Raw genomic sequence first — 23,727 nt, 5'->3', positions numbered from 1 at the left:
CTGACAGCTTCCACCTCTGCCAGGAGAGGCTTGTTTTTTACCAACGCTGCCAGTGACTGGCTGAGGCGATCAGATCACAGGGATGTAGAAAGAAGCCCAGTTCACCGCAGACCAAAGTCACATTCTCTAGCTTACTAATACTAGAATATATATATATATATATATATATATATATATATATATGCGTGTGTGTGTGTTTGTGTGTGTATACATTAAAAATTTTAAAACGTTATTTTTAATGGTGTTGGGTCTTTGTTGCTCTGCGTGAGCTTTCTCTTGCTGAGGTGCAGTGGCTTCCCTTGTTGCAGAGCACAGTAGTTGTAGCGCACGGGCTCAGTTGCCCTGCAGCATATTAAATCTTCCCAGACCAGGGATTGAGCTTGTGATCCCTGCGTTGGCAGGCAGATACTTAACCACTGGACCACCAGGGAAGTCCTCCAGCTTACCTTACCTGCTATTTTTATCTCCATGTGTCTGGTTCCTATGCTGCTGCTGCTGCTAAGTTGCTTCAGTCGTGTCTGACTCTGCAGCCCACCAGGCTCCCCCGTCCCTGGGATTCTCCAGGCAAGAGTACTGGAGTGGGTTGCCATTTCCTTCTCCAACACATGAAAGAGAAAAGTTAAAGTGAAGTCGCTCAGTCGTGTCCGACTCCTAGCGACCCCATGGACTGCAGCCTACCAGGCTCCTCCATCCATGTATTTTCCAGGCAAGAGTACTGGAGTGGGATGCCATTGCCTTCTCCAATAATAGGCTCTAATTTCAGGAGGGAAAGATGGGCGTGGTGTCGGTCTCCTACAACACATGCTAGCACAGACATAGTTGCGGAGAAGAGGGGCTGGCAGGAGAGGGCTAAAAGAGGAAACAAAATGAAAACTGTGGTTGTGGTCAGGGCCACAGCCCTGAGAAGACCCTAAAGTAGGAACCCCAGCTGCAAAGATTGACTTTGGTTCTGTTCCTGCCAGTGTGGGGCCTGCAGGGCCACTGGAGTTGGCAGCATGGGGCTCATGAATAATGGACCCCACCCAGGGCATATCTCAGACAGGCTGCTGACAGACCCTTCCTAGCGCTGCTAGGAAACCCTTTGGCTGTCTCCATCATCAAATGAGACTTGTGCAAATCTGGATGTGATGTTTTTGTCCCTCCCTGGTGTTATCTATGTGTCCAACTTTCAGTGCAGCTCTGACTTTGCTTGTGTCCCAGTATTTCTGGTAGGAAAATTGGAAAGAACAGGGACTGTCATTCAGTATTTCCCCAAGTGTGGTATGTATGCCAAGGTGTACATTATGAATCTGTTTTAGTGTGTTGAAAAAAAAAAATGAAGTTAACTTATTTATGACAAATGATCACTGGTTTTCCTTTTATGGTAACAATATGAAGTTTATAATAATAATAAATTTTAATTTTATTTTATAATAAAATTATAAAATAAATAATAAATTTAATAGAAAAATGTTTAGAGAAAATAAGAAAATAATATTACACATGGTACTTGAATATGGCAGAAATTGTAAAGGTTGTCTGTATGATAGGGGTCTGGGAGAGCTAAAAGTAACATGGAAAGGAACACAAGATACCCAAAATATGCATTTTTCAGAGGATTTTCATAGCAATGGATTTTTCTAATAATGATAAAACCTAGGATTTATGGTGAATTCACATATGATTCTTAGAGGTTAATTATAGTCACACAAAATTTATCTCCAACTCAATTTTTGTGGTGTCCAAAATGACATATTGTGACATGTACTGGAAGTCTGCAACTTACTTTAAAATGTACCAAGAATTAAGGCAAAAAAGAGTGGATACATAGGTACATGATCAAGCAAATACAGCAAAATGCTTAAAAATGATAGAAGCTAGATGGTAAATATGTGAATGTTCACTATATGATATTCAGCTTTTCTTTATGCTTTAAAGTATTTATAATAAAATGTTGATGGATAGAGATATTAACTGGGCTTCTTTTATGTATAGATTGGTTGACTTTACAGGTGAGTTTTGAGATTATGTACAGATCAAACATAGACTCATAACCTAGGACAGACGGCACTTTATGCTCTGACAATTTTCATCTCCCAGGTTTAGACAAGTTGTTTTCACTAATCTAATGTTTCAGAGTTGCTCTTAGGTTAAAATGTGTACTTACACTGGCGGGAAGGGCGTGGGGTGGGGATGGAGGGGAGGAATGGGGTTTGGGAGTCAGTCAAGAAGAGACACAAATAGATCCATTTTCCTGAACAAAGGTCAGGAACAAGGGGTTCACTCACTGTTCAGTATCTGTGGCTGGGAAAAAATACAAGCTGCAGGCTCATCACTTTGATGACTTTCCCATTTCTTAATTTAATATCCATTGTACTTGTCTAAAGCTGGAATTTTAAACTCTCCTTGGAAGAGTTTATTTTGAAGAGTAAAATTTCCAGTCAAAGAAGTATGTAGAATACTGAGGCCAATACCAAGTTTTCACTACATAATACATCCATTAAGCCAAAAAAGAAAGATTAACTCAACTGACTTAAAAGCATGCCAAAGGCCTTATCAAACAAATAAGGATTAAGTTAACCCAATTCAAGGGCAATATTTAGGTGTTTTTCTCACTTACTTAAAACAAACACTCGTTTGAGAAAAATGAAAACACTAAATGTAGTTCCTCACCCTAAAGTGGTCTCTGTTTTTCTAATTTTTTTTAAAAAAGGAATTGTTTATAGTGTTCATTTAACTTTATGAAAATATTTTCTAATAATTTGAAAAGTAAGTTTTTATAGTTCTACTAAAAAGTGCACGAAAATTAACAGGATATTTTTCATCACAATTTCTGTAAAGAAATAAATGATTCATTTTAACAAAAGCTTTCTTAGAAATCTTTCTTTCTTATGGTGAGATGTACCTTTTCACACACATATCATTTAAATAATTGTTTCCACTGAACTCTGCAGCACAAAATTACCTAAAATTACCAACCCCCTTATTTTTTAAGTCAATAAATTTTACCAATGTCATTCTAGTTCCAAAAGAAACAAAAATCATTGAAAAAATAAACGGAACATTATTTTCTTAACCACAAATGATTTATTGATCAGGAGTGAATATTTGAAAAGTTATATACACATTGCACCTCATAGTGCTTAGTCTTTTCCTGACAAAAGATAAGCGTTCTCTAAGAATCCCTTTTTATTCATTCATTTATTAATAATTAACTGAACATCTTCAATGTTATAAGTCCTAGGCCTATGGCAAAGAACTAGATACACAAGGTCCCTGTTGCCATGGAAATTACATTCAAGAAGGGTGGGCACAGATAATGATCAAATACACAAGGTAATTTCAGATACTGATAAACGTCTTGATGAAAGTAAGGCAGGAAACATTTTCCAAAGTTATAAATACTTGTAGTTTAATCATATAGTAGCATAACTATTTGGGGCTTGTTACAAGAAATAGAAATTTCTGTCTTCTTCCTCCCCCATTCTCAAAGCAGTTACTGATTCAGTTCAGTTCAGTTCATTCACTCAGTCGTGTCTAACTCTTTGCGACCCCATGAATCACAGCACGCCAGGCCTCCCTGTCCATCACCAACTCCCGGAGTTCACTCAGACTCACATCCATCGAGTCAGTGATGCCATCCAGCCATCTCATCCTCTGTCGTCCTCTTCTCCTCCTGCCCCCAATCCCTCCCAGCATCAGAGTCTTTTCCAATGAGTCAACTCTTCGCATGAGGTGGCCAAAGTACTGGAGTTTCAGCTTTAGCATCATTCCTTCCAAATAATTAGGTTGACATTTAAGCAGAGATGTGAGATGATTTAAAAAAGGCACCCAAGTAAGATCTGGGTGAAGAGCTTTCTAGACACTGGGAATGGCAAGTCCTAAGATCCTTACAGGACTGAGGTCCTCCGTGTTGCTGGAGCACAGGGACCATGGGAAAAGGCCCAGGAGAGGGTGTGGCTATCCTTTCTAAAGTTTACTTTAGCTTCTGCAGTTGGAATGGATTGTGGGTGTGGAGAGTGCAGAGTGTAGAGTAAAGAGATGAACTAGGAAGAGACAGAGATGCTGGTGGCTTGGACGACAGTGTTGGTAGTGACAAACTTCAGTGCATAGAACTGCTGATAGGTTGTGTTTAAGGGCCAAGAGAATGATTCCAAGTTTGGGGCAACAGGGCGAGATGAAGTCTAGGGAACTGTTGCTCAGGCTGCTCAGCATTTACATCCCTTTTTTATTTTCATAGAATTTACCTTCACGTAAGTTTCAGAGAAACAATGCTGGCTAACTGCTCTCTGTCTCCTGGAAGCTGGGGCACAGTCTGACGCTTCTGTCAGGGACGTTTATCATATCTGAGCCTTACTGAATTCAAAGCAAACATGGGGCAGGGAAAAGAGAAAAGAACATTCCTCTTAGTACCAAATTCCTCAGGTCAGTGAGACTCAAATTAGGACTTAAACATAAAACAACTTTATCACTGTCCAAGTAGCTAAAATTTGATGTTCTTAAATTATAAAATCCTAAGCCTCAAAATCATTCTTTGGTCTGGAATTAAATTCTTTCCAGGAACCATATCACTCCCAAGCCTGTTTCTTTAGGGTCCTTGATATAAAGCTACGCAATCTGAAAATTTCCAAAGACAATTACAATGTGGGACTTTGCTTTCTTGCATTCTTATTTTTACAGTGACTCATGGGCACCATCACCAGGTACAGAAGCATTAGTACTGAAGACTTAATAAGGAATTTATAAAGCATTTCCAAAACCACTGTATTTATAACAGCAGCATCCACTACAAGGAACTCATTTAAAAAACACAGTGGAGTCATGTCAATCTTATCTGATAGCAACTCCATCCTTCAATTGCTCAGGACTTACTCCTTTCGCTCACAGTCCACCGGCAGATTTCTTTGGCTCCTACTTCAAAAAGTATTGAAAATACAATCACTCCTCACCGCCTTATTGTCTCCTTGCTGGTCTGAACCACCATTATTCTTACCTGGATTACTGCAAAGCTGGATGCTAGAAGATAATAGGGAAATGTCTTCAAAGTTCTAAGGAAAATGAGTTTGGAAATAGGACAAGTCCAATCGAAGTGAAGTATGGAAAATAAATAAAGACCTCGTCAGACATGCAAGGACTCAAAGTTCATCTCCCATGTGCCTGATTCTGGGAAGTGGTGGGGTAGAGGGCTACTTATAAATATATTTCAGCAAACAAATCAAAAAGGAAAAAATGAAATTAAGAATACAAAACAAAAAAAGTAGCACATAGGAGTGCAAAGAAAATATATCCCAGGAAACAGCTAAAAATTGCTAAGCACAAGTTTGATAAAGTCAATTAAGAAGCTTAAAATGATCCCTGGGTTATAGTAAAGAAATATTTTTCTTCTGTCAAAGAAAAATAAAGGTAATGATACCCTTCAGGAATCCCAGGATGAAAGCTAAAAGTAGTTTGAACGAATTTGGTAATTTAATGACATAGGAAGTGTAATAGTAAAGAAAGTATTTTTCTTCTCTCCAAGAAAGAAAAAAGGTACTTACTTACTCCAGGAAACATTAAAATCTTCAAAAGCCATTATGAAACAAATAATACCTGATTTAGAGAAACTGATGGCTGTAAGATAAAATAATCCATTTGACCTTTAGTTTGTATTCTGCTTAAATCAGTATACAGACTTCAAGATTGTAAGATTGGAGATTCAATCACATGGTAATATCACCCATGAATATTTCTGCATAATCTAGCACAACTGCTTGTTACTGATTAGCAGTTTTTAGAATACTAAAGGAAAATCAAAAGTATAGTTTCTCCAAATAATACACATCTATTAATGATTGATTATGTAAACTGACAGTATAACTTACAGAAGTTGGGGAGGTAAAGGGCAGTAATGAATAGGAAAGAAAGTACTGGGTTGGTCATTTCCACAATGGTAAGAGGTCAAGAGATACCATTTAAAACTGATGGATCAAGGAATAATTTATTAAAGTCATAGAAGCAACCAAAAGAGAAACCAAAAATTTAAATAAATAAATAAATGAGGAGGAGGAATAGAGTGAAATAAATTGCTTATCACTCAAAACGGACAGTCAACAGGTACCGCTTAAATGACAAATCAAGAAACAGCAGCAGCAAACCTAGAGTGACAAAGGCAGTTACCTAAAGAACAAAAAGTGGTTGTTACCTCTGAGAAGTAAGACTGATGTGGATGCAGGGAGGTGCACTTTTATTTTCAATCTACTTGAATTGTTTAAAATCTTTATTCAGGTACATGCACTACAATTAAATTTGTTTTCAATCCTAAAAACCATTAGGGCTGGCAGGGGAATGAGAGTTGGCTGTCTAACAGTATGGGAAGATTCCAGGAGACTATAAAAAGCAGGTATAAAAACTCAAAAAAGATTTGAAAAGGCCATTTTAAATAAAGGTATATACCTAATGGAGTACTTCTAGAACAGCACAGTCAACAGAAGAGGTTTATTATGACTGATTTAAGCAACAAATGTTTAGTATTTTCCGTTAATACTTAAGACGGCAGAGATTAACTTTAAAATTATTAGCATCCAAAATAATATGTTGGCCCTTAAAGTATTGCAGATTCTGGAAAACTCAATTTTGGAAAAAAAATGTTATTACATATATTTATGGATAATATATGATGGTCCAATACTTTAACACGTTCATTTAAAAAGAATGACTTTGAAATAAATGATCCTTAAAAATCATCATCATAATAGCATGACACCGAGGTTATAAGGTTTTAATAAAGCTCTTACATTTCTGATACTAATTCATATAATGTATGTGATATAGCACTCAAAAGGAAGAAGACTGAGACAATCTTCTTACAAAATATTTAGGGTACATTTCTTTTGACCATTTACTCAATAATATATATCTGTCACATATTCTTTTGGCATTTTTCTGAATTATTATATAAAGCTTTAAAAATGAAAGTTTCATATAAAAATAGTTATTTATCTGACTTTTAACAAGTAAACTTTCAAATTAAATTACTTGGTATTCCATTTACCAATGTATATTGCATAGAAAGTTAAATACTTTAATATTTAAAAAAACATCAAGAAGTCAGTTTTTTTAATGGCTGCTATATCTTTAAGTTGGTAGTTCAAATTTTGTTAATAATTTTAAATTACACATTCTGTAGGTATAAAAGTTTACAAAAAATACATTCCAATTTAATAAAAAAAAGACTTCTAAATTTACATTTTCAAACACTGTTGTGATTGCTATAATGACTATCTTGTAGATAAAATTAGTCAAAATAAGTTAATTTTTAAAAATCAATAACATAGTATTCTGGCAAGATTTCTTTAGAAATAAATGAAGGTAATTATAAAGTCCAAGTTATATATGTATTATTACAAATAAATATGTTCTAAGTATAATTACTTTGTTTTAAAAAGCAGAAGATAAAAATGCATAAATAGGTAAAGATTTTTAAATTTAAGTCACCAGTGCAGAAATCTTGGCACTTAATCCTTTAAAATGTTAGATTTCAATTTAAAGGATGACTTCTCACTGGGGATACTGTGACTTTCTGTAAGTCAAAAATGAAAGTCATATTTTTTCTATTTAGATGTTCCTAGTGTTTTGGGTCAAGTGTTTCTATGCAACTCCTCCTTTAACTTAAATGTTCTTTCCCTGAAAAAGACATTTTTAAGCTAATGATTTTGGCCTCATGACATATACTTTAAAGATACTCGTGATTTTGCAGCCAATCCTTCCCCCCATTCTAATGTCTATACATATATGCGCTGATAAATATATACATATATTGGGGGTTACAAAAATACTTATTTAAGTTTAAATAATTACTGAATGTTAACACAGAATACATTAATATTTGTATAATTTTACTTTATAAAAAGTAAAAATTTATAAAAAGGTTTTCTTACAGCAGCATTTGCATTGTGAATGAAATGTGATGGAACGATGTTGCAGTGTGCATGGATTCATACTGCAAATCACACGGAGCAGCTGCATTCCTTCCACTGGAAGGAATGTCTGTTTCAGAAAAGCAGTTTCTATAAAGTACAAAAGTCTTGAGGGGCTAATAACTTATATGAATCTTAGAAGTGCATTTTAAACTTATACCCATAGCAATGGCAAGATTTTAAAAAATACCCACAAGAAGTCCAGGTTATCTTTACCTCAAGAAAAACTTCCTAATGAAATAAGTAAAAACTATGGTAATGAATGGTGTTTTTTGAATTACATGAACTTGTTAGAAAATAACTGAAGATTTCAAGAGTAAAAAATTTAAAACATCACTGTGAGAGATACAAGAAAGTGAGAAAGATGGATGTGAAACATAGGACGTTATTAAAAAGCAAAAACTCTCAACCTTAAACACTCATATTAAGCTTGTTTTTGTTGAGTTCACTCTCTAGATTTCCAATCAAAGTATCAATACTTTCTTGTAGATCTTTGAGATTGACTTTTCGGTCCACTCTAGACTCCATTGTCTGCACTGTTAAGTACGTCTGAAACGTGCACTCTTGGGACAGAGGAGTTGGCTGTTCAATCGTGATATCTGGCTCATATATTTTGCTACAGTTTTCTCCATTTTCTCTGTCTTCGGAAGGGACATCATCATAATCCACAGTATTTAAGTTTTCTTTCGTATTTAAAAAGTAGTTTTCTCCACAGCTGCTCCAGTCTCCTGCATAACGATTACTGAGTGGACTCTCTAGTCTGGTTTGCCTTGGCCTGAGTACTCCTGATGATTCAGTACCACTCAAATTTAACAAGTAAGGTCGTTCTTTCTTCCGCCTCAAATAATTTAGAGAAGACTTCTGCTCTGGGAACAAATTGTCTGCTGATTCTTTGATAGTTAAACGTTGCACTAGGAACAAACAATTGATTTGCTTTAGTGACAGTAATCCAACTTAATCCAATTTAAAAACACAGAGCTAAAGATAAGCTATTTAACAATCAACTACAAACATGCATTACAACAAACACATGCACACTACCAAAAGAAAGCATTCCATAACTATTTTTTCTATCACCAGACATAATCAAGATTAGGAACAGAAGCCAGTAGAATGTTCAGTGGTGCTAATTCATGCTACATCACAACATCCCAAAATAAATCAAATTTCCAAGTTGATTAACTTTCTGTGCAAGTTAATTAATATCTAGCTGTAATTCAAACAGTGGCTAAGCTGGTAGCTTCTTTTAAATTAAAAGCTACAGCAAAAAGCAGGCAAGGCATGTTCATGTATAAACAAAACAAAAGTTTCTTTATCTGCAAATATCTAAATGAGGCCAAGGCATCTAAAGTGCTCAGTCTTAAAGTTCTAATCTTTGTGGGGTTTTTTGCAATTCTACTAGCAGCAGTGTCATAATTTACTTGACTTTAAACAGCCAAATTTCACTTTGATAAAATGCACGAAATCTAGACTTGTCCACTTGTTACCTGAGTTTGATTATACAGCATTAGCTAATAACAGTCTTCATTTATTGCCTGAAAATAGTACAGATATTTTATTTTCCCATTCTGGTTAGGAATCTAACAATCTCAAATAACATTCCTCATACTTAGACTAATTCCTTCTATTATTAATAGTATGCATTGCACTGGCCACACAGATTAGCAGGGAGACACACATTACTTCATAATAAATCAAGGCTTTACAGCTTACTCTTTTGTGTATACTGAACAAAACACCTGTCGAATGGACTGAATTTAAATGTTGAGGCACAGCTATTAAAAAATTGTCCATGATGCCTTTCTATTTCTGCTTGTTTATTCTCCATTATTAAGTGCCTCTCCATTTATATACTTCCCTTCACTAAGATAAAGGGAACATATAATCAGTGACAACATACCAACTTTACACTCTCTAACATATTCATTTCCTACTGAATAAAATAAGATAATTAAAGAATAATACAGATGGTAATAATAATAATAAAACTAGATGGTCCTAGTTTTCCAGATGTACAGTGATTTATATAACATTTTCAGAGATTGAATGATTTTTTAACTTAGATTTTATTAAAATACTTGATAACTGTATATAGGTATGTTTTAAACATTTCTATTTACCTGCATTTTTATGATGGCTATTACATATCACTATGAATAGCTAAAAGCTCTTGATCTAAAATTTTCTACAAAAAAAAAGGTCTGATATTTACTTTAAAGGAATGTGTGTGTTAATTGCTCAGTCGTGTCCAACCCTTTGCAACTCATGGACTGGAGCCCACCTGACTCCTCTGTCCATGGGATTTTCCAGGCAAGAATACTGGAGTGGGTTGCCATTTCCTCCTCCTGGGGAATCTTCCCAACCCAGGGATCGAACCTGGGTGTCTTCTGTGTCTCTTGCATTGCAGGTGGATTGTTTACCCGCTGAGCCATGAAAGGAATGGCAATATTTACTTTAACTTGATATTTAAAACAGTATTAATAGAAAGTGTCATATGCCATTGCAGAATGGATACCTAAATTTTTTCACTGTTTAATTATTCATCCTTCTACTGGAGATGCTTATCTTCACTAAGTCTCCTTGCTTTTTCCCCTTCATTTGCTGTGCTGTTCCTATTCTTATTGCTTAAGTGTCACGCCTGTTGTTTTTGCCAACCCATTACAGTACTAGGCTAACCTTGAGGTCATCTGGTTTGTGATCCAACCAGGGTAAAACATTTTTGACTCTGTGTTGACCTTGTCTTAATTTATCTGTATTTTCCGACATTCACCTGCAAAAACCCACATTTATTTTGTTGCCAAATGCTTAAAGTTGCTTAACCAAGTCCCTGTTCAAACATTATTTTTGCATTTTCTTAGAAAACATTTAAGAAACCAATTTATAATATTTTATATATCTGGTGGCTCAGACAGCAGAGAATCCACCTGCAATGCAGGAGACCTGGATTGGGAAGATCCCCTGGAGAAGGGATTGGCAACCCACTCCAGTATTCTTACCTAGAGAAGTCCATGGACAGAGGGCCTGGTGAGCTACAGCCCATGGGGTTGCAAAGAATCAGACATGGCTGAGCGACTAACACTTTCTTTCAAAAAACCAACAATAGTATTTTATATCTTTTAGACCAAAATTTCTAAAAAATCAACTTTACTAGCTTTTTAAACTACTGGTGGTGATACGGGTTTCCTATTACATATGCAGATAAAATGGTTAATTTTACCCCCCAAAATTCTGGTTTTCCTAGCACTGCTGATTACCTACCTTCAAAAGAATAAGATGAAAATACAACCTAGAAAGTGGTTAAAAAATTCTCAAAATATAATGATAATTACTAAGAAGCGTAATTTTCTTATTTTCTACCAATAGATTTATATTTTTAATCACCACTCTATTAGCTTTTTATCTACAGTATAATTACCTTGGGCATAATTACTTTACTTAATAGAATATATTGGGTAGCTAGTTGTTGCCAAGTACTCTGTTATAACCTGGAAATGTAGAGGTAAGCAAAATGTAGTCCTTGACCTCATGAAGCTTAGTCTAGTGAGAAAAATGAACCAAAAAGAATGAGGGAAGCAATTCCCTGGCAGTCTAGCAGTTAGGACTCCAGTATTCTCCCTGCCAAGGGCTCAGGTTCAATCTCTGGCCAGGGAACTAAGATCCCACAAGCTGCACAGCCAAAAAAAAAGAATTAGGGAAAATTGATAGCTCTTCCAAAAACAAAAGCCCAGTCCCAAATCTATTTGTCACAGAAAATGTGATGTAGCAAACAGCTGGTCTAAGAATTATACATTCTCTAAAGCTATTTTCCTATCCATAAAGTGAAAGGGTAGCCTATCATTAATTTTCAATATTCTTAAGACAGCAAACTGATGTTTTTTAAAAGCAACTACCTTCTAAAAACCCAGTACATAAAAAAGATGAAAAGAAGACTGTTTTGATCAAAAGGGAAATATATTTCCATTTTGCTCCCTCACCTGCTGCCAATCTGGCCCCAAAGCTGCTTCCAAAGAACTTAGGGTTTTGCCAGAAGAATCTGAAAAGCCACTGGCAGGCTGACTTTTAACTTTCAGTGTCAGTATACCAGGGTTCTAACTGATCACTTTGAAGACAAGATTTTTCAAGAAGAAAAGCTCAAAGTAAATTATATTCAAATTATTAATATAAAGTAAATTATACTGCCCAAAATTAAAAAAAAAATAACACAAAACAAAAAGTTAAGGAAGTAAAAAAGAAGGAAGGTAGGCAGGAAAAGGTGGAACCAATTCTTTTTATTTCTGGAGTAGGGTAAATACCAACAGGAAAAATAAATGGGATACACATAGCAAGGACAGTCATTCAGCAAGTAATATACCATGGCCCATTTTCTACGTCACCATCAATTTTCTCAGGCTCAGTAAGTGCACTATGTCTACTTGATTTGTGCCTCTTCTTGAATCCAAAAGCAAGTGATTTAGTAGGCAAAACTAACTCCTATTTCCTCTCAACTTTCTGCCCTGTTCTATACTTTGTCTGAGGTATTATAACTGAAGAAAAATAACAAGTTATAGACAAGGGGGCAGCTATTTTTCAATCCAACCACACAAACCTTTGGAATAAGGTGCTATATACTCAGACACAATTGCTAAAGGTTGTTATTGAAATACTGTACAGTGAGTCTCAAATCTGAACCTTTTTTTCCTATAACATACAACATAAATTTTTGCTCCTAAATCTAACACTAAGATGACTGTTACAAAATAATGGAATGACATTAACCTCTGATACAGAATTAATGACAAAAGAACTCAGATACTGGTAATAAACTTAATAGCTCCAGGCAAGAAAACTTTCATTTGATTAGAATGATAAGATAGCTCCTTTCCCAATTTTTCATGTTTATTAAAATTAAAACAGTTCCAGGAAAAGCTAGGAAACACACATTTAAAACCTGAACCCAAGTGATCCCTTATGTTGGGTACCAAATGTAGAAATCAGACTAATTAATCAGAATATCTTCATTCAGCACTTTTAACTAATAAATAATACATACTAACTCAGCTAAAATATAATTTGAAAATGATTTTTTAAGCCTGTATTTAAAACAAAAATATTAACTTTCCAAATTTAAAAATTTTATTAGCTTAATTTTTAATTCACTTTTTAAAATTAATTAGTTTTTTAAAAGACTAAATCAAAAGACTGTTCTATACATCAGTGTGTCTTTCACTGTCTCGTATACAGGGTTATTGTTACCATCTTTCTAAATTCCATATATATGTGTTCATATACTGTATTGGTGTTTTTCTTTCTGGCTTACTTCACTCTGTATAATAGGCTCCAGTTTCATCCACCTCATTAGAACTGATTCAAATGTATTCTTTTTAATGGCTGAGTAATACTCCGTTGTGTATATGTACCACAGCTTTCTTATCCATTCATCTGCTGATGGACGTCTAGGTTGCTTCCATGTCCTGGCTATTATAAACAGTGCTGTGATGAACACTGGGGTACACGTGTCTCTTTCAGTTCTGGTTTCCTCAGAGTGTATGCTCAGCAGTGGGATTGCTGGATCATAAGGTAGTTTTATTTCCAGTTTTTTAAGGAATCTCCACACTGTTCTCCATAGTGGCTGTACTAGTTTGCATTCCCACCAACAGTGTAAGAGGGTTCCCTTTTCCCCACACCCTCTCCAGCATTTATTGCTTGTAGACTTTTGGATAGCAGCCATTCTGACTGGCGTGAAATGGTACTTCATATGTGGGAGAGGGAGAGGGTGGGATGATTTGGGAGAATGGCATTGAAATGTGTATAATATCATATATGAAACAAGTCGCCAGTCCAGGTTTGATGCACGAACCTGGATGCCTGGGGCTGGTGCACTGGGATGACCCAGAGGGATGGTATGGGGAGGGAGGAGGGAGGAGGGTTCAGGATGGGGAACACATGTATACCTGTGGCAGATATATTTTGATATATGGCAGAACCAATACAATATTGTAAAGTTAAATAAAATTAAATTAAAAAAAAAGACTAAATCAAGCAATCCTTTATACTTTGTGTTTTTAAAAATATGTATTTATTTTTTTTTGGCTGTGCTGGGTCTTTGTTGCCACACATGGGCTTTCTCCAGCTGCAGCGAGCAGGGGCTGCTCTCTAGTTGTGGTGCTTGGTATTTCTCACTGTGGTGGCTTCTCTTGTCTCAGAGCGTGGGCTCTAGGGTATGCAGGCTTCAGCAGCTGTGGCTTGAGAGCTCTAGAGCATGGGCTGAGTAGCTGTGATGCATGGGCTTAGCCGCCCTGAGGCATGTAAAATCTTCCCGAACCAGGATCAAACCCGTGTCCCCTGCATTGGCAGGTGGACTCCTAGCCGCTGTCTCACCAGGGAAGTCTCAGCCTTTTGTACTTTATTTAGTCTATCCTTCTCATATACATTAACAAAAGAGTTGTTTTTGTTGAGTGGCTAAGTTGTGTCCAACTCTTTTGTGACCCCATGGCTCCTCTGTCCATGGGATTTCCTAGACAAGAATACTAGAGCAGGTTGACATTTCTTTCTCTAGGGGAACTTCCCGACCCAGGGATCAAACCCACATCTCTTGCACTACAGGCAGATTAACCACTGAGCCACCAGGGAAGACTAATAAGCACATTTACTGAGGACTGACTTTATGCTAAACTCTCTGTTCATTTCCTTAGATCCTTTATGTCAATCTTCACAACAACCCTAAGGTAGGCACTATTCATACAGAAGCAAACTGAGGCCTAAGAAAGTTTGCCTGAGTCCACACTGCTGGTGAGTGCCACAGTCGGATCTGAATCCAAGCCTGACTCCAGGGCCCAGGCACTTTTAACACTGTGTACTACCCTTAGCATTGAAGTACCTTCACACTTGGTCCTATGTAGGATAGGGGAGGCAAGTGGGAGTTACTACCAGGTAAGAAAATTTTAGAACCTAAATACAGGGATCCTTTATAAAACATCTAATTAAATAAATATTCATTTTAGCTGTGCAAATACTTAAGAGATATGTTAGGAAAATAATTGTCAGCCTTTTCTTATTGAATAAGGGAAGGATAAGAAAAACTGACTTGTCCACTCAAGCCTAGATAATTTGAAGAATGACCACGAATACATGAAAGATGTCAGGAAGAACTGATTTAAGTAGAAAAATGAATTCTGCTTTAAATCAGTTGAACTAAAAATGACAACGGTAAAAATATTAATATTTACTGAGTACCTATTATGTGCCAAGAGCTGTGCTGAGCACCTTATACACATACTTTTTAAAATTTAATCTTCCTATCAATTCTATAAACATATTACTAACCCACATGACAAAAGGTGATACTGAGACTCTAAAATGTTAATGAAGTTGCCCACGGTCAGACTAATAAGGGATACAATCAGGATTCAAACCCAGAGCTGACCAAATCCAAAACATATACATTGATCTCTATGTCTACAACAGTATCAGCAAAAGCAGAACATTTAAATGGAGAAATCTAAAGGGCAGGTTATCAATTCGTACTATTTTAAAAAGAAAAATCTAGAAAAGATTTTCTTCAACCATACATGGGCATATTTAATGATTAGCTAATTCTACCATTGTAGAGATATCATTGTAAGAGAAAAATAATTCCACTGAATCATTTACCTGGCCAGAGTTGAAGTAAGTAGTGAAGAACTTCAATATGTTTTTTAAAATCCAAAGCAGTCGCAAGTTCCTTGGAATCAGTAAAGACTCTGTTGTTATGGGTGGAAGTTTCTTGCCTCTGACTTAATAATACTGGTCCAAAGCACACAGCCAAGTTTTGGCAGGTCATCTTATTCACATCATGATAAGAAGCCACCAATTTCAAATGATCCAACAACATCATTAGAGTTGCCTAAATTGAATTAAATTTCACTTAATACAGTCAAACAGGGATAAATTCAAGGACACAATTTATAGCAGGAAATATAGACAAACAACCTGTCACTTTTTAGAAGGTTGTTTCAAAGATTTGCTTTTAAGCTGGATGTTTGGAACTTGAAACACATTTTTTTTTATAAAATGTTACACAGGACACTTAGGTTTCAACAACATAATTTGATTCATTGAAAGGTTAAAATATACATTATCTAAAATGCTCATGAATGAATTCCAAATTTTAGTTGGAGTTTCTTAGAAAATATGCCATCAACTTTTTCCTCTCTTTCCTTCTCTAAAAAGATAACAGCAAAGGCTGTGATGAAAAGGGGATTAGGGTAGAATGTTCTTTTTTTTTTTTAAGTTTTAGAACAACATGAATTTATTCTCTGATAGATTTGGAGGCCAGAAGTCTGAAAGGAGTCTCAGGGAGCTAAAATCAAGGTGTCAGCAGGCAGGCACACTCCTGCGGAAGCTCTAGGGAAGAATGTGTTTCCTTGTCTTTTCCAGGGTCTAGAGCTATATTCCTTACATTCCTCAACTCAGGGACCCTTCTTCCATTTTCAAAACTAACAATATAACATCTGATTCTGCTTCCCTCTGTTTTCATCACATTGTTTTCTCATCGGCCTGTAGTCAAATCTCCCTTTCCCCGTCCCTTATAAGGATACTTGTGATTACATTTAGGACCTACCTTGATAATCCCAGATAATCTCTCCATCTCAAGATACCTATTTGTTTGTTTGTTTTGGCATGCAGGATCTTAGTTTTCATACTATGTCACTTTTTATGTAAGAAAGAATGGGAAATGAGAAAACATACATGTATCTAATCATTTGTACAAAGAGAAATACAGAAAGCATAAACAAAAAACTAATAAGATTAGGTATCTATAGTTGGCTAAATAATGGCCACCAAAAATATCCAGGTTTTTGTAGATATCATTAAATTAGGTATCTTGTGGGAATTCCTTGGCAGTCCAGTGGTTAGGACTCCCCACTTCAACTGCAGGAGTTACAGAATGTTCATTTTTAAGTTCAGTTAGATCCTGTAGTCATAAGTAGGGGGCACCATCTTAAAATCTCGGTTACCATGGCCAGGTTTTATTGTGATCCAGATTAGGAAGAAGGCCAATGCACTTCTTAATAAATATTTTAAGTAGACAAACAATGGAAAAGTGAAGCATAGAAATGAAAAAAATTATTGAAAAAATTTTTTTTAATCCTTGAAAAAACCAATAAGGAGAATTTGCTTTAAAGTGAATGATTATTTAAGTTTAAGCAATTTTGAAAAGAAATTATGTTTTTAATATACTGGTATATGATCAATCATTTAACAAAATAAGCATGTAATTTCCTCTTCATAATTGAAGAAATAAATACCAATAATAACCTGTAACTTTAAAAAATTAAAATGACATATTATCAATATTTCTGGAGCCAAAAGTGACAACTGGGTTTAGTGATTAGAAGGTAATTAGTAACCTTGACAAAAACAGATCCACAGGGATGGGATAGGAAGCCAGATAACAGTTTGTTGAGTAGTAAGTGAGTGGTGAAGAAGTGATAACTGCCAGAACAAACATTTGCTCAGTGTTTGGCTATGAAGGGAAGGAATCAGGAGCAAAATGGATCTAGAGTAGACTCCAGTTGATATTCTGAAATCAAAACCAGTCACACACTGGTTAACACAGTTAACACACACACACGACTGGTTAAATATATTAGGCTCAATCTCAATAGCAAACCAAGAAACGCAATCTAAAATAAGAAATTTTTTTGTTCTTGAAATAAGATCAGCCAAAAAATGTAATTGTTATGTCCCCTTTGAAAAGTAATATGAAAACATGTACTAACAGCCTCAAAATATTCACAACATTTAAATCAGCAATTCCACTCTGAAATTCTAATCTAAATAAGTAATTCTAACTGAAAAGAAATCTGTGGACAAATATATACAAATAGGTTCAAAATCTAAATTTTATATAAAACAAATAATGATAAATTGTCAAATCCATTCAATGGAACACTTTACAGCCTTTTTAGAAAGAATATTAACAGCATGAGCTTTAAGGCCAGAAAGGCCCTAGATTCATATGATAGACTAGAACACCCAAAAAGCTATATAATCTTGGGCAAGTGATTTAAATTCCTTGACACTCGAGTCTTCACTCATAAGCAAAATGATCCATAATTTTACCTTATATTGATGAAGGAACATTTCTACCCCTTCACCCTACCCTTCTTCTTCTACCCACCTCTTTGTAGCTATTCCTCTCTCCCACCCAAGGGAACAGAAATTCCTAATCTAACTGGACAGAGAACAGGCCATTCAAATGACTAAAATAAACTAGTGAATGAAGGTATTAGGCTTAAAGTATTTCTATCCACTCTTGGACCTTCCACTCTCACATGATAAGAAACACAGGCAAAGTTGGCCTCACCTGGATAAGCCTGGCCATATTTCTTTCCCTTATTCTCCCTTTTGTTCTAAGGGACAATAGCTAAAGTTAGGCTAAGATTAGTTCTGCAAGCCCAGTCATCCTCTCTCCTGTAGGCATACCGGAAGATACTGGTATGAGATTTAGATCATGGGAAGGGGGCAAATGTGAAGAGACAAGGAGGAAGGAAAGAGTGGTGGTGAGCACTAAGTCTTGAGGCTAAGTCATGTACACAAAACAGTTACCATATTTTTAAAATACTATTAATAAAAGGAAATAAACCAAAATGTTAATTATATAGCCTTTAGATATTGATAATTATAAATTCCATTCTTCTTTTCTATATCTTCCTAACTTTTAATTATAAACATGTCATTTTAATAATAAGATAACAATACTCTTTTAAAACTTATCAGGAGGTTAATAGGTTAATATCACATGCAAAAGAGATAAAACTGTTTTCTAAATTCATTCTATTTAAGAATCAGTTTCTAGATTTACACTGTTTAGTCTTTAGCAAAGGTAGAGCTAAAACTCATTAGTGCTACAAATGTCAAATAACTAAAAAATTATCTGTAGCTCTGGAGCTAAGTACTCAGTTCATTAAATATATGGTTTATTTCAGGAAGAATAAATGCTTACCTTCTCAACATCAGGCAGACAATCCAGAAGGCCAAAAGTGTACTGAGAATCACCTGGATCATTCTCACAACCATTTGATGACATTTTCAAAGGATTTTTTGCCATTGCATCTAATACAGCCTCATAAAGCTGCTTTGTTATCAGAGGAGAAGGAAGTTCTCTTAAATAATCCTTAAGAACACCTTCAGAAACCAAACAAACCAGAAATAGATGTCAATTAGTCTTTAGAGTGAAATAATAAAAAGCTGTGGCGAATTTTTTTTCAAAGTATCATTACAGTGAACTTTAAAAATTCTGAAAACAATAAAAGCAGAAATGTAAAAAGTATTGTAACAAAACACTTGCAATTTGTATTCTTAGAAATTGCTTCACTAATTGACTTTTTGTTTTGAAACCATGCTAATAATGCACATGCATAATATGCAATTATATATATTAGATTTGTTCATAAAGTAAATCCCTTTTATAAAAAGCTCCTTTAAATGCATATAAAACAAAAGAAAATAAGGCATACTAATATTAATTGTAAATTATTCCAATTATATGGATTTTTAATTTCCAGACTTTTCATAAACCCTTGTAAAAAAGTGAGCTATATAAATGTAATTCCTCTTAAATACAGAAGATATGACTTAAACACACATACTGAATAGTCTGGATAATCTCCAATGCTATACTATGGAAGAAAAAAATCATTTCTAAAACCAAAACCCAAGAACAGAAAACAACAAACGTGCCACTACAATAGGAATGAGGTAAGTCTACTTCAAACACACCACAAATAGTTATGAACTAAGAGGTGATATAGCTATAGTAGAGGAAACAGGAAAGGATAATAGCTGTTACACATAAGGAAGGTAGGTTAAGATACTAGCTAAAGGATAGAATTTGATCACAAGAAAAAAAATGGACATTTCTGACAGCAAAAACCTAAATATAGACAATACTGATTTAGAAAATGCTCTCAGCTTAGCTGAGAACTTAGTTTGAGGGCTTAATTTGAATTTAAGTGAAAGTGAAAGGCACTCAGTCATGTCCAACTCTTTGTGATCCCATGGACTATACTGTCCATGGAATTCTCCAGGCCAGAATACTGGAGTGGGTAGCCTTTCCTTCTCCAGGGGATCTTCCCAACCCAGGGATCAAACCCAGGTCTCCTACATTGTGGGTGGATTCTTTACCAGCTGAGCCACAAGGGAAGCCCAAGAATACTGGAGTGGGTAGCCTATCCCTTCTCCAGTGGATCTTCCTGACCCAGGAATCAAACCGGGATCTCTCTGTACTGCAAATGGATTCTTTACCAGCTGAGCTACCAGGGAAGCCCTATCCTTGCCATAACCCTTGCCATATTTTCAGTACACAGAAATTTTCTTCAAATGTTTTTACAGCCACATCACAGTATTCCAATGTATGGATCCCCCACATTTGGATCTAATCAGTGGCTATAGACAGATACTTGTATTCTTTCTAATCTTCTGTTATTTCAAAACATGCTACAATGAATAACCTTGCACATCATCATTTTGTATATATGCAGGTATGTTGGTAGGACAAATTCTGAAAACAGGACCACTGAATCAAAAATATATTTGTCATTCAGAGGAAAAAGGATGTTTCCTAGGTCTAGGGCTTCAGCATCTAGGTGAATAATAGTGCTATTACTTGAAACGGGGGGAAGGAGGAAAACCATGCTTTAGGGGATAAAAGGAGTTTCATTTTAAACATATTAAGCTTAAGTTATCTATGGGACATTCAAGGCTACTGGATATAAAAATCTGAGACTCAGGAAAAAGATGGCTGGAGACACAGATCTGAGAATGATCAACTTAAACATGATAACTAGAACCTTGGGAGTGACAGATTATCAAGAAGGAGAGAGAAAGAGAAAAAGAAAGAAAGTGAAGTCACTCAGTCATGTCTGACTCTCTGCGACCCCATGGACTGTAGCCCGCCAGACTCCTCTGTCCGTGGGATTTTTCAATCAAGGATACTAGAGTGGGTTGCCATTCCTTTCTCCAGGGGATCTTCCCAACCCTGGGATCAAACCCGGGTCTCCCACACTGTAGGCAGACTCTTTACCATCTGAGCCACCAGGGAAGCCAAGGAGGTAATATAGAGTGATATGAGAAGGCCCAATAATAAGAGAAAATGATGAACATCAATAAGCTCTTTTTTTAAAAATGTTTTTGTTCTTTAAAAAAATTTATTTTTATTTATTTTTAATTGGAAGATGATTGCTTTACAATGTTGTATTGGTTTCTGCTGTATAACAATATGATTCAAGTACAAACATATATCCCTCCCACCCTACCTCCATCCCAGTCTTCAATCAGCTCTTACGTGGTCATCAGGAAGAGGATTTTCCAAAGGTGGCTAGGGAAGAATGGCTAAAGAAGTATGAAGGGTAAGTAGAGGCAAGATGGGGGTGGGGGCAGGACAGGCAAATATGCTATCAAGGCAGTAAAGGAAAGAATGTTTCAAGAAAGAGTTTAAGGTATCAGTTGATACCCAATAATAATTAGGTTAGATAAGAAGAGTGTACTAGATTGGTCATTTGTATGTTAAAGTCATTCAGAATGATGGCAGGACTTCAGCTGGAAATCTAACCATAGGTAGGATATCAAAGTCTTTAGTGAATAAATGAAAATGCTCAAGTATTCTGATGATGATATTAAACAGGAAAGAGGAGGTGCAAGACTGTGCTGTGAGCCTCCAAAAAACCTTATTCCTTAACATAGCATAACTTCCTACTCCATAGTAAAAAGGTAACAAGATGGAAATAGCAGGAAGGAACCAAGAGAATACCAACCAAACTTCTTCTTTGATATATACAAAGAGATACAATATATATAAATTGCTTGGCATATAATAATAATCAAAACCTGTTAGATATACAGTGATATTCCCATTCCTTAACTTGTATCATGTGATCTTTACTACTATCCTTAGTTTCCCACAATGAATAGAAACATTCAGTTTAAAGAGAATCTACAACTAGAAAGTGAAAACGCAATTTTCTGTAGCTGCCAAACAAAGACACTACTAAACCTTTAGGGCATAATTTTTTGTTAGGGTTCCATATTTGTTCCTTGACAAAACAAGACTTGTTAGTTCTCATAAAACTCAATATGCCCTGGTAATTTGAGACTTGTCCTATAATGCAATTATATTAAATTAAAATCTAAAAGATCTCCAGAAAAGATAACTTTATACCTTAGTGAAAATATATGTCAAATATCATTATACTTTATGAGCAATATACTAAACAACCATTAATATAAATGGAATTTTAAACGGATCCAGGTTCAAGATTACTTACTTCACTATAATTTGAAGGCAAATAAGGGAGAATTATTATAACAAACATTAAGCACTTAGAGTATGCTCAGCATATTATGTTCAATGAAGTAAAGGTTATTACTGCTTTTCTATTAATAAATGCAGACAAACTTCACAGGAAAAATAATCAAAAGATTTTATAAAATGATACAGAGAGAAGTATTTATAGTACATTGTGACATATAAGATATAATGACTCATAAATCTAGAAATTGGCCATATGGTCTTATCTCAAAAACTTAGTGATAGACAGGAGCATCTTAAAACCATATTGCCTTAATATCTTTCAAACACTTTGGGACATAAAGAACATAAGATAATAAATTTGTGGTGACAATCTTTAATGCTACAGAAGCTACTTAAAAAAGACTTGGGGGACATTTATGATGAAGTTTATTTAATGCAACACAGTATATCTTTTATTATGTACTTGAAGCAGGCAATTATTGGTAAATAAAGAACTGGTTCCAGTTACACCTCTTAAGCTGCCCAGTAATAGTTAGATACCATGAAATCATATGCCTCTTACCTTCAGGCACAAAGACCAACTACACAGGAAGATTCTACTCATTCCTGTGATGCAATAGAGGCATCACCACACTGAAAAAAAAGGGCATTCTATCTCTAAAACTACATCTACTTCTCAGAGACTGGTTTGAAGTACCTATATTTTATTAATTCTCAATCACGAAATTCACCATTCTCTCTGCCTAAAACTTTAATAATCACTAAATAATAAATACGTTGACTTTTCTATTATCTTCTCTTAAAACTATGAATAGATTTTACACCTTAAATTTTACACCTGATTGAAGAAAACCTGGTTTGTCTGGAGTACTTCATTCTGTATTCCAGACAAACCAATTATTAAGAACACATTAAACTGTGAGTAAACTCTACCATTCACTCCATTAATATGTTTTTTAGACCTACTGAACTGTTAAATACATTTCAAAGTTTACTTAGAAATGTGAGTTCACATGGAACAAACACATGAGGCAACACTATTACTGGCCAGCTCTCCAAATTTTGAGCCATGATGAGCCCCTGTGTATAATTTATTGCAATTCCAATGGTATTTCTCAGACAAAACTTAAATCATTCCATTGGCTTTTTATCAAGAAAGAAAAGAGCTCTTGGTTCTTCTGAAAAACAACTTTACTGAAATGGAATACAAAGAATAAAGCCAAGAAATATCTAATTCATAAATTATGGAAACTCTCAACTTTAGAAAAGAATGCTTTTCTATAAATCTAACAGTCATTGATCTACTGTTATATCTTCTGCATATGCTGCAAATTTCTGACAATTCAAACCACATCACTTCATCTTCTTAAACTGTACACATTTGACATAATTTTTATCTCTAACCCAAGGCTTCAACTAAGACAAAACCTCTTTTTATTCAGAATGTAATTTTCTGAGAACTGATATTTGTAAAATTTCTCCTTAATAAATTCATAAAATGAGTCTTTTGCTGATTCTGTT

The 23,727-nt window shown here is 35.2% G+C and overlaps 2 protein-coding genes across 7 annotated transcripts in view; one reads left to right on the top strand and one right to left on the bottom strand.

Annotated features, from left to right (window-relative positions):
- The window catches only part of DNAI3 (dynein axonemal intermediate chain 3), a 106,790-nt gene extending 106,558 nt beyond the window's left edge, over nt 1-232 (top strand). For 2 of the 3 annotated variants that reach the window (XM_059884546.1, XM_059884549.1), the window contains one exon: nt 8-232. In XM_059884546.1, coding sequence (XP_059740529.1) covers nt 8-56 — 49 coding nt within the window. In that variant the 3' untranslated portion in view covers nt 57-232. The remainder of the gene's footprint in view (nt 1-7) is intronic. The other variant, XR_009493788.1, reaches the window with a different exon arrangement.
- A 7,603-nt stretch (nt 233-7,835) lies between these two features.
- Nucleotides 7,836-23,727, bottom strand: part of SYDE2 (synapse defective Rho GTPase homolog 2) — a 39,582-nt gene continuing 23,690 nt past the window's right edge. The window contains exons 5-8 of one of the 4 annotated variants that reach the window (XM_059884580.1): nt 18,901-19,082; nt 15,564-15,795; nt 9,422-9,469; nt 8,759-8,845 (exon numbers count right to left, since the gene is read on the bottom strand). In XM_059884580.1, the coding sequence (XP_059740563.1) occupies nt 9,459-9,469; nt 15,564-15,795; nt 18,901-19,082 (425 nt within the window). In that variant the 3' untranslated portion in view covers nt 8,759-8,845; nt 9,422-9,458. Of the gene's footprint in view, nt 8,846-9,421; nt 9,470-15,563; nt 15,796-16,512; nt 16,602-18,900; nt 19,083-23,727 lie in introns of those variants that run through there. The other 3 variants (NM_001192598.1, XR_009493791.1, XM_059884581.1) reach the window with 3 other exon arrangements.

The sequence above is a fragment of the Bos taurus genome, chromosome 3, assembly GCF_002263795.3.
Source record: "Bos taurus isolate L1 Dominette 01449 registration number 42190680 breed Hereford chromosome 3, ARS-UCD2.0, whole genome shotgun sequence".
NCBI classification, from domain to species: Eukaryota; Metazoa; Chordata; class Mammalia; order Artiodactyla; family Bovidae; genus Bos; species Bos taurus.
This window is presented reverse-complemented; position numbering and strand designations above follow the sequence as displayed.